General features: G+C 39.0%; 2 protein-coding genes across 11 annotated transcripts in view; one reads left to right on the forward strand and one right to left on the reverse strand.

The window, feature by feature from the left end:
* LOC112244430 (protein spire homolog 1) overlaps window positions 1-5,315 on the forward strand; it is a 62,766-nt gene extending 57,451 nt beyond the window's left edge. For all 7 annotated transcript variants that reach the window (XM_042310133.1, XM_042310136.1, XM_042310134.1 and 4 more), the window contains 4 exons: window positions 1,232-1,369; window positions 1,589-1,687; window positions 1,812-2,122; window positions 2,323-5,315. In XM_042310133.1, the coding sequence (XP_042166067.1) occupies window positions 1,232-1,369; window positions 1,589-1,687; window positions 1,812-2,122; window positions 2,323-2,584 (810 nt within the window). In that variant the 3' untranslated portion in view covers window positions 2,585-5,315. The remainder of the gene's footprint in view (window positions 1-1,231; window positions 1,370-1,588; window positions 1,688-1,811; window positions 2,123-2,322) is intronic.
* A 264-nt stretch (window positions 5,316-5,579) lies between these two features.
* LOC112227659 lies at window positions 5,580-8,947 on the reverse strand. Of its 4 annotated transcripts, none has more exons than XM_024392481.2 (4): window positions 8,926-8,947; window positions 7,693-7,962; window positions 6,917-7,066; window positions 5,580-6,652 (listed from the first exon to the last, which is right to left on the reverse strand). In XM_024392481.2, the coding sequence occupies exons 2-4, from the start codon at window positions 7,919-7,921 to the stop codon at window positions 6,453-6,455; spliced, it is 579 nt and encodes a 192-aa protein (XP_024248249.1). In that variant the 5' UTR covers window positions 7,922-7,962; window positions 8,926-8,947; the 3' UTR covers window positions 5,580-6,452. The 4 variants fall into 4 exon arrangements, with proteins under 4 accessions (XP_024248249.1, XP_024248238.1, XP_024248242.1 ...); XM_024392470.2 differs by lacking the exon at window positions 8,926-8,947 and adding an exon at window positions 8,424-8,656 and having other exon boundaries at window positions 7,693-7,905; XM_024392474.2 differs by lacking the exon at window positions 8,926-8,947 and adding an exon at window positions 8,424-8,645 and having other exon boundaries at window positions 7,693-7,958.
* Between the last annotated feature and the right edge of the window lie 2,878 nt (window positions 8,948-11,825).

Genomic DNA, 11,825 nt, shown 5'->3' on the forward strand with positions numbered 1-11,825 from the left:
GGCCTGATCACCGACAACGACGAGACAGCCTATAGGGAGAAGGTCAGAGACCTGGCCGTGTGTTGCCAGGACAACAACCTCTCCCTCAATGTGGACTACAGGAAAAAGAGGACCAAGCACTCCCCCATTCTCATCAACAGGGCTGCAGTAGAGCAGGTTGAGAACTTCAAGTTCCTTGGTGTCCACATCACCAACAAACTAACATGGTCCAAGCACACCATGACAGTCGTGAAGCGGGCACAACAAAACCTATTCCCCCTCAGGAGACTGAAAAGATTTGGCATGGGTCCTCAGATCCTCAAATGGTTCTACAGCTGCACCATCGAGAGCATCCTGACTGGTTGCATCACTGCCTGGTATGGCAACTGCTCAGCCATACCAGGCAGTGATGCAACCAGTCAGGATGCTCTCGATGTTGCAGCTGTAGAACCATTTGAGGATCTGAGGACCCATGCCAGAGGGTACTGCGAACGGCCCAGTACATCACTGGGGCCAAGCTTCCTGCCATCCAGGACCTCTATACCAGGCGGTGTCGGAGGAAGGCCTTAAGAATTGTCAAAGACTCCTGCCACCCCAGTCATAGACTGTTCTCTCTGCTACCACATGGCAAGCGGTACCGGAGCGCCAAGTCTGAGTCCAAGAGGCTTCTAAACAGCTTCTACGACCAAGCCATAAGAATCCTGAATATCTAGTTAAATCTAGTCAAATGGCTACCCACACCACTGCCACTCTCTGTTGTCATCTATTCATAGTCACATTAATTAACTCTACCTACATGTACATACTACTTTACTAACTTGTGCACCCGCACATTGACTCTGTACTGGCACCCCCTGTATATAATGCTATTTTATTTTTTACTGCTGGTTTTGGATTTGATTAATTTGATTTGATTTCTGGAATTTTCAGGAATATTGACATTTTTTGTCATCACTCAAGTTGTTTACTCGTACCTTGCCCTTTGTGCTTTGTTTGTCCGCTCGTCTTGCCAAGATACTTTTTTTGCCCAAACTAGTCTGAACTCGGACAGAGTGCACCGAGAGGTGCTGGTGTGTGTGGACTGAATGGTAACAAGGGCAGTTAGTGTGGTTGTCATAGTAAACCCGGCTGGTACTCTGTGTGTGTGTGTGTGTGTGTGTGTGTGTGTGTGTGTGTGTGTGTGTGTGTGTGTGTGTGTGTGTGTGTGTGTGTGTGTGTGTGTGTGTGTGTGTGTGTGTGTGTGTGTTTTCAGGAGGAGTTCTGTTTCCCAGTAGAGTGCTTGTCCCTGACAGTGGAAGAGGTGATGCACATCAGACAGGTGCTGGTCAAAGCAGACCTGGAGAAGTTCCAACAGTACAAGGACGTGTACAACGCTATGAAGAAGGGAAAGGTCCGTTTACTGCTGGTCATTTACACCCAGCTGAAGTACAAGTCTCTCGGACTAAACATCACAGTACCTACAGTATTGTTGGGGAAAATCATCTTACACGTTCCTTTCAAAATATTTGTGCTCACTGGATTTGATCACACACTGTTTTTTGAATGATTTGATTGCTTTTGTCTTAAACTTTTAAACTTAAACCTTATCTGAATTAATTATTTGTTACAGCTTTGCTTCTGTTGCCGATCCAAAAGGTTTTCCTTGTTCACCTGGTCCTACACCTGCCAGTTCTGCAAAAGGCCTGTGTGTTCACAGTGCTGTCAAAAAGTATGTCATATCTATTCTCCCACACTGATAGAAAGTCAGCCCATAATATTGACAGTCCTATACTGTACCTCCAGTGTCTTTATGAGTGTGTTCATACTCTGCTCTATGTCTGTCTCTCTGTCAGATGAGGCTGCCCTCCAAGCCCTATGCCAACCTGCCCATATATTCCCTGGGCTCTACCACCACTCTACCCAGGGACCGGGTAGCAGCCCTGGGGAAAGCTGCCAGTATAGCTGGTCCATCAGCCACCCCAACAGCAGCAGCAATTTCAGCAGGAAAAGGAAAAGCAACAGTTAAAGCAGCAGCCTCAGCAGCAGCAGCAGGACCAAGCAGAGCAGCAGCAGCAGCAGGACCAAGCAGAGCAGCAGCAGCCTCCAAGCCTGAGAAACCCTCTACCAGCCACCACCGCCTCAGCCTTCAGAAGACCATGTCCAAGTAGACACCCCTCTACCTCTTCTCAAGATCATAACTCTTTTTTAAATGTGCCCCTGTCTTAGATTTACAAGACTTATTCTCAATTGAAGTTATGTTCTATTTTAAGAGCAACTGTAGCCGACTGAGCCCAGTGAGGGACAGGGGCGGAACCTCCTCTGTTACACAACTTAGTGTTAACCTCTCCTCCCTCCCTCTCTCAGGTTGTCTAAACACAGTAGTCTGGAGAAGTCCCAGTCCCGTGATGAGGTGGAGCTCCCAGCTGAGCTGATGGAGGACTGGAGCACCATGGAAGTGTGCGTGGACTGCAAGAAGTTCATCCACGACATCATCTCCTCCAGCAAGCACAGCCTCTCCCTGGCCACCAAGCGGGCGCGCTTAAAACGCAAGACCCAGTCCTTCTACATGTCGTCTCCCAAGGGAGCTGATTACCGACCCTCGGAAAGAACAATCAACGAGGTCTAGACTCTCCCCTCGTCCTTGTCTACCTTCTCCACTGTCTTCTAGCTGCTCCCAGAACTTATGGCACAATACAGAACTCTGAGTGACTGGGATTTGATCTGGATGACTGTGCTGCGATCCGACCTATACCAGTAGACGTGTCTAGTTTAGTCTGTCTGTCGATGCTGTCAGAGCGGGCTGTGGACCTTTACTTTTCCTTGGAGGAATGTGGACTGTGTAGTCAGTGCTTGTTGCCATGTCCTCTGATCGTCACATACAGTACCAGTACTTTCAGACAAAAGGATACTAGTCCATTTTTATACAATATTTTGTTCAGTAATGTGAATGTTCCCGTAATGTTTTCCATAGAGAGGTGGTTAAGGACACTGAATGATCAAATGTAAAGTATGAGGTAGTGTAAAGATTCAAAGCGGTATGGCCTCAGTCACCCCCTATACTGTGGTAGGAGCTACTCGCCCACAGAAAAATCAATGAGCACAAGGCAAAATAACGCTCCATGTTTGAGTTCCTCAGGCTGTACTATTCTACCGTAAGAGAGTAGGTGTGATGCTAACAACACAAGTCCCATACTGAGAGCTGCGAACACCTTAAAGTGGAGACAATATGAGACAAAAGCAACAAACGATTGGACGATGACTTAAAAATATATGGAACTGTAGATGTTTTTTTTTACAAGTTAGCATTTTCTATGGTATGGTATACATGTGTACATATGGTTCGGCTTAGAGTCAGGTGGTTTGTGATGAAAAGTTGTCTCCTTTTTACTCTTCTTGACATGTTCAGGTTATTTTTAGCTGACGGTACAATAATGAGTTATGCTCATTGATGTTCTCTGGGTTCTGAGCGGTCTTGATGAAGCATCATTTTTACCATAAAGAATAACAGGTAAACAAACAGCGTGTCACTTTGCTCAAAGTTGGATCATACCCATGAAGGTAGCCCAAACCTCTCACCTGTCTCTCCTTAGGAGTAGGGTCTACAGGACTGTCAGGTGTCAGCTTTAGTGCCAAAATGATTCCCTTCTGTCTAATCCATAATATAAAACCCAAATAAGTATTTTTCTCTGGTGTAAATATTCATTGACCTTGCTATAGATAGCCATCGCAGCCCCCGATTAGAGCATGCTTCTGCAAAAGACGTCAGACTACTGAATATACTAACCATAGAAATAGAATGGTTAGTATGTTGCCAACTACCATTGTTGCATATTATTATGGGATATTAGAATCCCGTTGTCTTAACCTTTGTCATCTTCAATTTAGACCCATGCCAGGAAGTAAAAGCAGGATGTGTACCCTTCATTCTGTGCTGTGATGTTTTGTTGATTCAACTCAACTGACATTACTAAATATGTTGCATTGCATGAGCCACATCAGTTAGCATCATTTGAATCAACAGTCTTCATTACCATGGCAATCCAGCATCAGTTGATAGAGCATTCCAAATAACCATGGAAATGATTGCATTGCAATACCATGGAGCCATTGTGAGTGTACAGATGAGTTTACCTGTCAAATTTCCAGGGTTAGAGCTTCCAACCCTGTTCTATTCATTCTATTTCTATGATACTAACACTATGACATGATGAAGGAACAATATTAACACAGTATTTGTCACTGGTAGTTGAACACGCGTGATATCATTGAGCAGGTACAGTAATTGTGCTAGATAATCATAACAAAATCAGACACAAACAGTAGGAATCACTTTTTGTTAATATTTTATATAGCCTGTGCCCCCAAAAATCATCTAGTCTGTTACAGTAACAAGCATGCGCCCCCAGAAATATATTCATATTTTGTGAAAGAAATCTATACCTACTGTTATGTTGATTTTACTTATTGATGTAAGTTTGACATGGCTTTTTCTTTGGTTTTGAATGGAATATTTCATATTGTGCAGATAAACACCCATATTCAATAACAGTACAACAATACATGAAATTATCTCAAATTGTCTTTCTTTGCTTTACAATAGTTATGGTATGATTTAACATGCTTAAAACCACCCTCTGTTTTATTGTATAGGCAGCAAAGTATGGTATTACACGCTACTCTCATGTTCAACTCAAAGCCTCAAAATGATGCCTTCATGAATTTGTATATCAGTTGTGTGGGACTGTGGTGTGTCTTAACCATACAGTTTGTCTCTAAACCAGAAGCAGAAGCACATTTCGGGAGCCAGGAATCAGGATGTATGTATATTAAAGTGACTATTACAAATCCAGTCTTGTTCCTTATATTTCTGCCTTCTTCTCTCATCATTAACATATTAATGTTGTGACAGATTGAATCCACAGCGACTCAGCATACTGTATGTAAATATGATCTATAGTAATGTCCGTCCATAGAGCAGGTCCGTGTTTCCTTGACAACTTACATCACGACTAAAATCATTTAGACTTGGGGCTATTAACTTAGCCTAGATCCAAACTAAATTGCTCTGTTTGGTAAAGTGAAACAGAACTATTCAGGTAGGATCCAGGCTACTATTAACTAGCTTAGAGATTGTTTCTCACAAAACAAGTCATTGCAGGACAGAATATGGACTACATTAAGTAGAGGTGATCTACTGTGTGCTACATAAAAGAAAGGCCCATATGTGACAGCAACACGCATGTACTACTGTGTAGCTTGTATCTTTAAACTGTTCAAACCTTCCAGATGTAACTCCCTCCCAGAGAGCTCAAGAAATTATGACAAAAGAATAATAAAAATGTAATGCAATACCTTTATAATGTTGTATGGGTATTTCATTAGGTGACATGCCAGCTTTTCAAGCAAAAAATTATATTGAGAAGCAAAAAATATTGTTCATTGACAGATAAAACAATAACAATTTCTGTACCTTATATAAACTTTTTTTTTTCTAAAGAAATAACCTATTTCAACAAATGTTGATAACTTAGTAGAACAGTGAATATGTACAGTATCATTTTCAGTAAAGATAATTCAGTATGCCCTAACACATGCATTCAAATTAAGAAATTACGAATACATTCAAAGTAAAACAGCACCTTTTTATTTGTTACAGCATGAAATACTTAAAATACACTAAATGCACTTTATCTATAGCAGTGGTCAGTGGTCAGTGGTCAGTGCGGTCATTATACATTGGGTTCACAGAACGTAATGTATGTACTGTATGATTCAATACTTACTCCATAAGTCCACGGACCGAAAATATGGTTCATTCTTTGATTATGTAGGGTTAAGTTATACTATCCAAACAATACACAGCAATTTACAATACATATACATTCCCCAGAAATCAAGTTCATTGACACAGCAAGGAACATTACAATTTAACCAATGGCCATACATTTTGTCCCCATATCACTTATGGGGATTGAGAGCCACGGTCGCCCGTGGTGCAGTCGCATGCTCAAGGGCACAACAGCAGGAGATGGCATCTAGGATAGAAGAGCCATATATGTATGGCTCTGTAGGATACTGATGCAGTGCCACACAACAACTAGTTTAGACATTAAAGTTTAGACATTAACTCCACATTTTTAAGGTTAAAGTTCATTTAGGCTTTAACTCCGAGATCTTAAGGTTAGGCATTAACTCTAAATGGTTAAGGTAAGGGTTACGGTGTGGGATAGGCTTAAAACAAAAATCTCAAAAACAACTTTCTATCACCTGATTTGAACATGTAAAATTTGGCTCCAGAGGCAGGTAGCCTAACAGTTAAGAGCGCTGGGCCAGTAACCGAAAGGCACCTAACACTAATTGCTCCTGTAAGTCACTCTGGATAAAAGAGTCTGCTAAATGACTTAAATGGAAACTAGTTGGTGGTGTATGAGGGGAGTTTCCCCAATACAATGTAAACCACATTGAGCATCTGGAAAAGCACTACACAAATCCAATCAGTTACTTTTATTAATGAGTTCTTCTTCTTCCCCGTCTTCCTCTTCCGGTGTGTCTTCAGCCTGCAGGTTGTTGTTGTCCCCGATGATGACATACTGCAGTTGGGACCCATAGACCTGGACACTCCTCTCTAGCTCTGGATCTGGACAGGCCTGTACTGCTCTCTGGTGATCACTGGTGACGTTGCCTCCCATTGTCTCTGCAATAGAGTCGTCAATGAAAAGCAGTACAGTACATGAAAGTTATGAATCTAATGGCTTCTTTGAACTCAGTAAAGAAAGGTAAAGTGAAGGGTACATTTAAATGCTTAATAAGGTCCGAGCGCCAATGGTGCAGGTCAAAAAGAGAAGTGAATTATTATAATAAAAATATATACATATGCGCTTGTATCTGTGAATGTGCTTGAATCTTGTATCACACTATTTTAAATATATTAAATTATGAGAATTTGACTGTAACTTACCATGCCTAGCATCCTCTGAACCCATGCTCTGAGGTTGTTGTATACACATTGTCACACCTTGAAAGTTGCCATCTCCAATGATGCAGTTACTCAAATTGGAATGGCTGATGTTGATGACGTAAGTTGGGGCAGTGTTGGTCCTCCTCCTCTCTGTTGTTTGGGGTGTGAGAAAAAAGGGAAGAGGTTGAAAAATGGGAAATTGTTGTTGACAACAGTATCCCGGTGATTCCCGTTGCATCATGATGATGACATACTGTAAAAACCTCTATGAGCTTTAGTTTTGGACACGTGGAGAAACCATTTAGATTTAAGCCTACACTATATCTTTAAAAAAAATAGAGGAATGGAACATTCTTGGGCCTCACCTGCATCGGACACCAAATGGTGCTGGGTTTCCAGTGCTTTCAAAAGGTAAAGTGTGGTAGAATGTGGCATACCATATACATAACATATAACATACTACAGAGAAAACGTGCTGCAATATAAGCCAAGTTAGCCTACCTCTCTAAATGTCACATAACATTATTTTCATTTTTCATTTGATTGAACCTTTATTTACTTTAGAATCACAAAATCACCGTAAGCCTAGACTAATCATAACCATATTTAAATGTTGATGAAAACGACATGAAATCACAAAATCACCGTAAGCCTAGACTAATCATAACCATATTTAAATGTTGATGAAAACGACATGAAAACTATAGACATGTAGGCCAAAGTCATTTACTTGCAATTAATCAAATGAAAAAATGTACACTTTTGAAGAGACTTACCTGGGAGGCTGGTGACTCTTTCGAACTGTGGTGGGCACTGGCAACACTTTTCTAGTGAGTCGAAAAAGAGCAGACAGGCGTTGCGACCCTTCTTCAGCACCACCTGGAGCAGTTTGGCAGCCTTCTCCATGTCTGTTCTCTGGGACCAGATCACCTGGCTCTCATACTCTGTGATGGTCCTGGAGCTCAACAAGTACACGCACAGCCTTTCCACTGCACAGCATGACATAGATTTGCTAAGAGCGTGTAAACGAAGTTGCAAGCTCCTTTCTTGGATGAGGGAGCATTAAAAAATAACAGAAATATTTCAGTGTTGTTATAACATGATAATAATATGGCATTTGCTTAATTCATGCAAAATAAAATATGATGGAAAGATGAAAGAAGTGTAGTGTAGGCTAATGCAAAAATATCACTTTCACACCAACCCTGTTATTCTCACGGGTTATTCCCCATCTAAACCACTTTCTGACTGTAAACATAACATCATCTCGTGCCTGCCTGCCCTACATTCCATTCCATTTTAGATCTTAACATTAATTAACACCTAACTGTATAGTTTATAGTGTAGGCCTAAATACAGAGTTTTCTTGTTTTTCATCAATTGCTTCCATACATATCATAGGCCTATCACTTTTTGTTTAGATCAGACCCATTGTAATCTCGGTTAACACAGAACTAAAATTGTTAATTGTCAATCCACGAAAAATTTGAAGAAAGTGATATCTTACCAGGTAAAATCTCGCGTTTTTCGTTACATGGTAACATAATTGTTAATTTGACAGAACGATATAGGCTACATTACAACAGTGCATAACTTTGTGTGTATCATTTCGACTGAGAATGAGAAATGGGCTGCAATCGGTTGTCGGTCATTTTTATAGGCTGCGGTAGCAAAACTTAAAATAAATAAAAGCCCCTAATGGTGGGGGCATGCGCAGACTGTTTTGGGAGTTTCCATTCGCTTCAACCCTCATAATAAATTCACCAACTGCGCTTGTGTTGTCAAGAAGAACAGAATAACACATTACAAGAATTGCAGCAAACTGGCCATTATATAAAGTATTGTTAACGTTATAAATGCATTTGAATTATTCGAATGTTATAGGATAGCTGGAGTATCCTATGCTTAAACCAATAATTGCAAAAGCCATTTGAGCAGCACTGAAGGTTTATCACTACAGTACATTTGGTTTCAGTTTGTATATTGGTTTGATATTCAGAGGTCAATACCTCATAGATAGAAGGTCCTAGGATGATTCAGGTGATATATCTAGAATCAGATGAGGATAAGGATCAATGTACAGGTTTCCCCCCCATTCATTTCCTTTGGAGAAAAAGTTACTTTATGTTGGTTTCAATAGGGGGAATATTATGCAATCACTGCTGAGGGACCATCTTAAAAGTGCAATCAGCTGTACCTGGTGTTTACAGAAACCTTTTAAATGATTAAATCATCGAAAGATCTTAAACCAACTGTTAAACCAACTGTTAAACCAACTGTTAAACCAACTGTTAAACCAACTGTTTACTCAATAATTACATTCTAAAATTGTATCTTGTTTATTTTTAATGGATTTTATGTAACAATATGAGCTCAAAAAACATAAATAGGTCTATAATCTTTCTCACTCATATGCAACCTACTGTAGCCTACTTGCATGACCTAGAGAGCTAAAATCACTTGTGGCAAAGTCACTATTGCCTCTAATCCATGATGCACACATTAGAATTCCCATTTTAAAGTTCCCTGATTTATAAATGAATATTTCATAATTATCCTTTTAAATGGCTTCCGCTCCACATGTGAAAGAGCTCTACAGACAAGTACAGTGTGTTTCCCTGACCTCTATTATCACAGTGTATTACTTTTTACAGCTGTGGTTATTAATTAATGTACAGATCTAATTTTCAATAGCTTCCAGTCCAAATTACATACACATCTAAAACCACTTGAGTTTATATTGTTGATCTCCCTTGTCCATAGTACACCCATTAGAATTGCCATTTTATATTGATACGAATATTCATACAAATATTTCCTGTGATAAGTCTCATTTTCAATAGCTCACTGTCGATATGAGCTATAGATATCTAATCAGACAAGTGTGATGAGTTCCTGGACCTCTATTATCAAAGTTATACCATTTCTTGTTTCAAAATTCATCCCCTTTGATTTTCTACAAATATTTATCTTATTTTAGCTGTGGTTATTAATTTGCACACAGATCTAATTTTCAATTGCTTCCAGTCCAAATTACATATACAGTGCATATTCACCTTGACTTTTTCCACATTTTGTTGTTACAAAGTGGGATTAAAATGGATTTAATTGTATTTTTTTTGTCAACGATATACACAAAATACTATGTAATGTCAAAGTGGAAGAAAAATTTTAATATTTGTAAAATAAAAAATAAATAAATAAATACAAATACATATAATTGGTGTACTAGGGAGGAGGGTTTTAGATATATAGTACCGTCAAAAGTTTGAACACACCTACTCATTCCAGTGTTAATCCTTATTTTTATATTGTAGAATAGTGGACATCAAAATTATAAAATAACACATATGGAATCATGTAGTAACCAAAAAAGTGTTAAACAAACCCAAATATATTTTATATGTGAGATTCGTCAAAGTTTGCCTTTGCCTTGATGACAGCTTTGCACACTCTTGGCATTCTCTCAACCAGCTTCACCTGGAATGCATTTCCAACAGTCTTGAAGGAATTTCCACATATGCTGAGCACTTATTGGCTGAAGAATCTCAAATAGAAAATATATTTTGATTTGTTTAACACTTTTTTGGTTACTACATGATTCCATATGTGTTATTTCATAGTTTTGATGTCTTCACTAGTATTCTACAATGTAGAAAATAGTAAAATAAAGAAAAACCCTTGAATTCGTAGGTGTGTCCAAACTTTTGACTGGTATTGAAAAGCTATTGAAAATTAGGTTTGTACGTGAATTAATAACCAGAGCTGTAATAGGATAAATATTTGTAGAAAATCAAAGGGGAGGAATAAAAAAATAAAAGTGTACCTTTTATAAGTGAGGTCAAGGAACCCACCGCACTTGTCTGTAGACCTGTAGCTCATATAGATAGGAAGATATTGGAAGTAGACGTATCACAGGACGTATTCATGTAAAATCAGTGCAATGAAAAATAGCAATTCTAATGTGTTTACTAGGGAGTAGGGAGGTCGGTGAGCTAACATCGCAAAGAAGGATATCTACTGGAAGATGGGTAAACAAATGGAATATCCCTTTGAGCAGGTGAAGTTATTACTTACACGTTGGATGGTGTATCAATACACCCAGTCACTACAAATAAACAGGCATCCTTCCTAACTTGCCAGAGATGAAGGAAAACGCTCAGGGATTTCACTATGAGGCCAACGGTGACTTTAAAACACTTACAGAGTTTAATGGCTGTGATGGGAGAAAACTGAGGATGGATAAACAATATTATAGTTACTCCCCGATAGTAACCTAAATTAAAGAGTGAAAAGAAGGAAGCCTGTGCAGAATACAAATATTCCAAAACATGCATCATGTTTGCAATAAGGCACTAAAGTAAACTGCAAAAAATGTCAAAGAAATTAACTTTATGTCCTGAATACAAAGAGTTGTGTTTGAGGCAAATCCAACGTAACATACTCACTGATGTGTTATGTTGGATTTGCCTCAAATTAAATCTGTACATGAATTGATAACCACAGCTGTACTTGGTGATACATTTTTTAGAAAATCAAAGGTGAGCCATTTTGAATAAAATATGAAGGTGTACATTTGATGAAAAGTACACCTTCATATTGAACCCATTGAACAACACACTTGTATGTTGGTCTGTAACTCATATGGACAGTGAACTATTGAAAATTAGACCTATCACATGATACATTTATGTAATATCAGTAAATAAAAATTGTGATTCTAATGTGTGTAGACTACTATGGACGAGGGTGGTCAGAGACATAACCTCATGTGGTTTTTAGATGTATATGTTATGTAGATAGGAAGCTATTGAATTAACATCTAAAGCTGTAATAAGATAAATATTTCTAGAGAATCAAAGGGGAGGAATTACATTTTTTTTAAATAAAAGATCTTTGATAGAGCTTT

The sequence above is a fragment of the Oncorhynchus tshawytscha genome, linkage group LG03 (genome assembly GCF_018296145.1).
Source record: "Oncorhynchus tshawytscha isolate Ot180627B linkage group LG03, Otsh_v2.0, whole genome shotgun sequence".
Lineage (NCBI taxonomy): Eukaryota > Metazoa > Chordata > Actinopteri > Salmoniformes > Salmonidae > Oncorhynchus > Oncorhynchus tshawytscha.

Excerpts from the sequence above, each read along its gene's own strand:
- LOC112227659 (XM_024392461.2), bottom strand. The coding sequence starts at position 8,460 with ATGTTACCATGTAACGAAAAACGCGAGATTTTACCTG. Across the intron at positions 7,963-8,423 it reads AAAACGCGAGATTTTACCTG|AAAGGAGCTTGCAACTTCGT; the intron begins GTAAGATATCAC and ends CCCTCATCCAAG. Across the intron at positions 6,653-6,916 it reads TTCAGAGGATGCTAGGCATG|AGACAATGGGAGGCAACGTC; the intron begins GTAAGTTACAGT and ends ACTCTATTGCAG.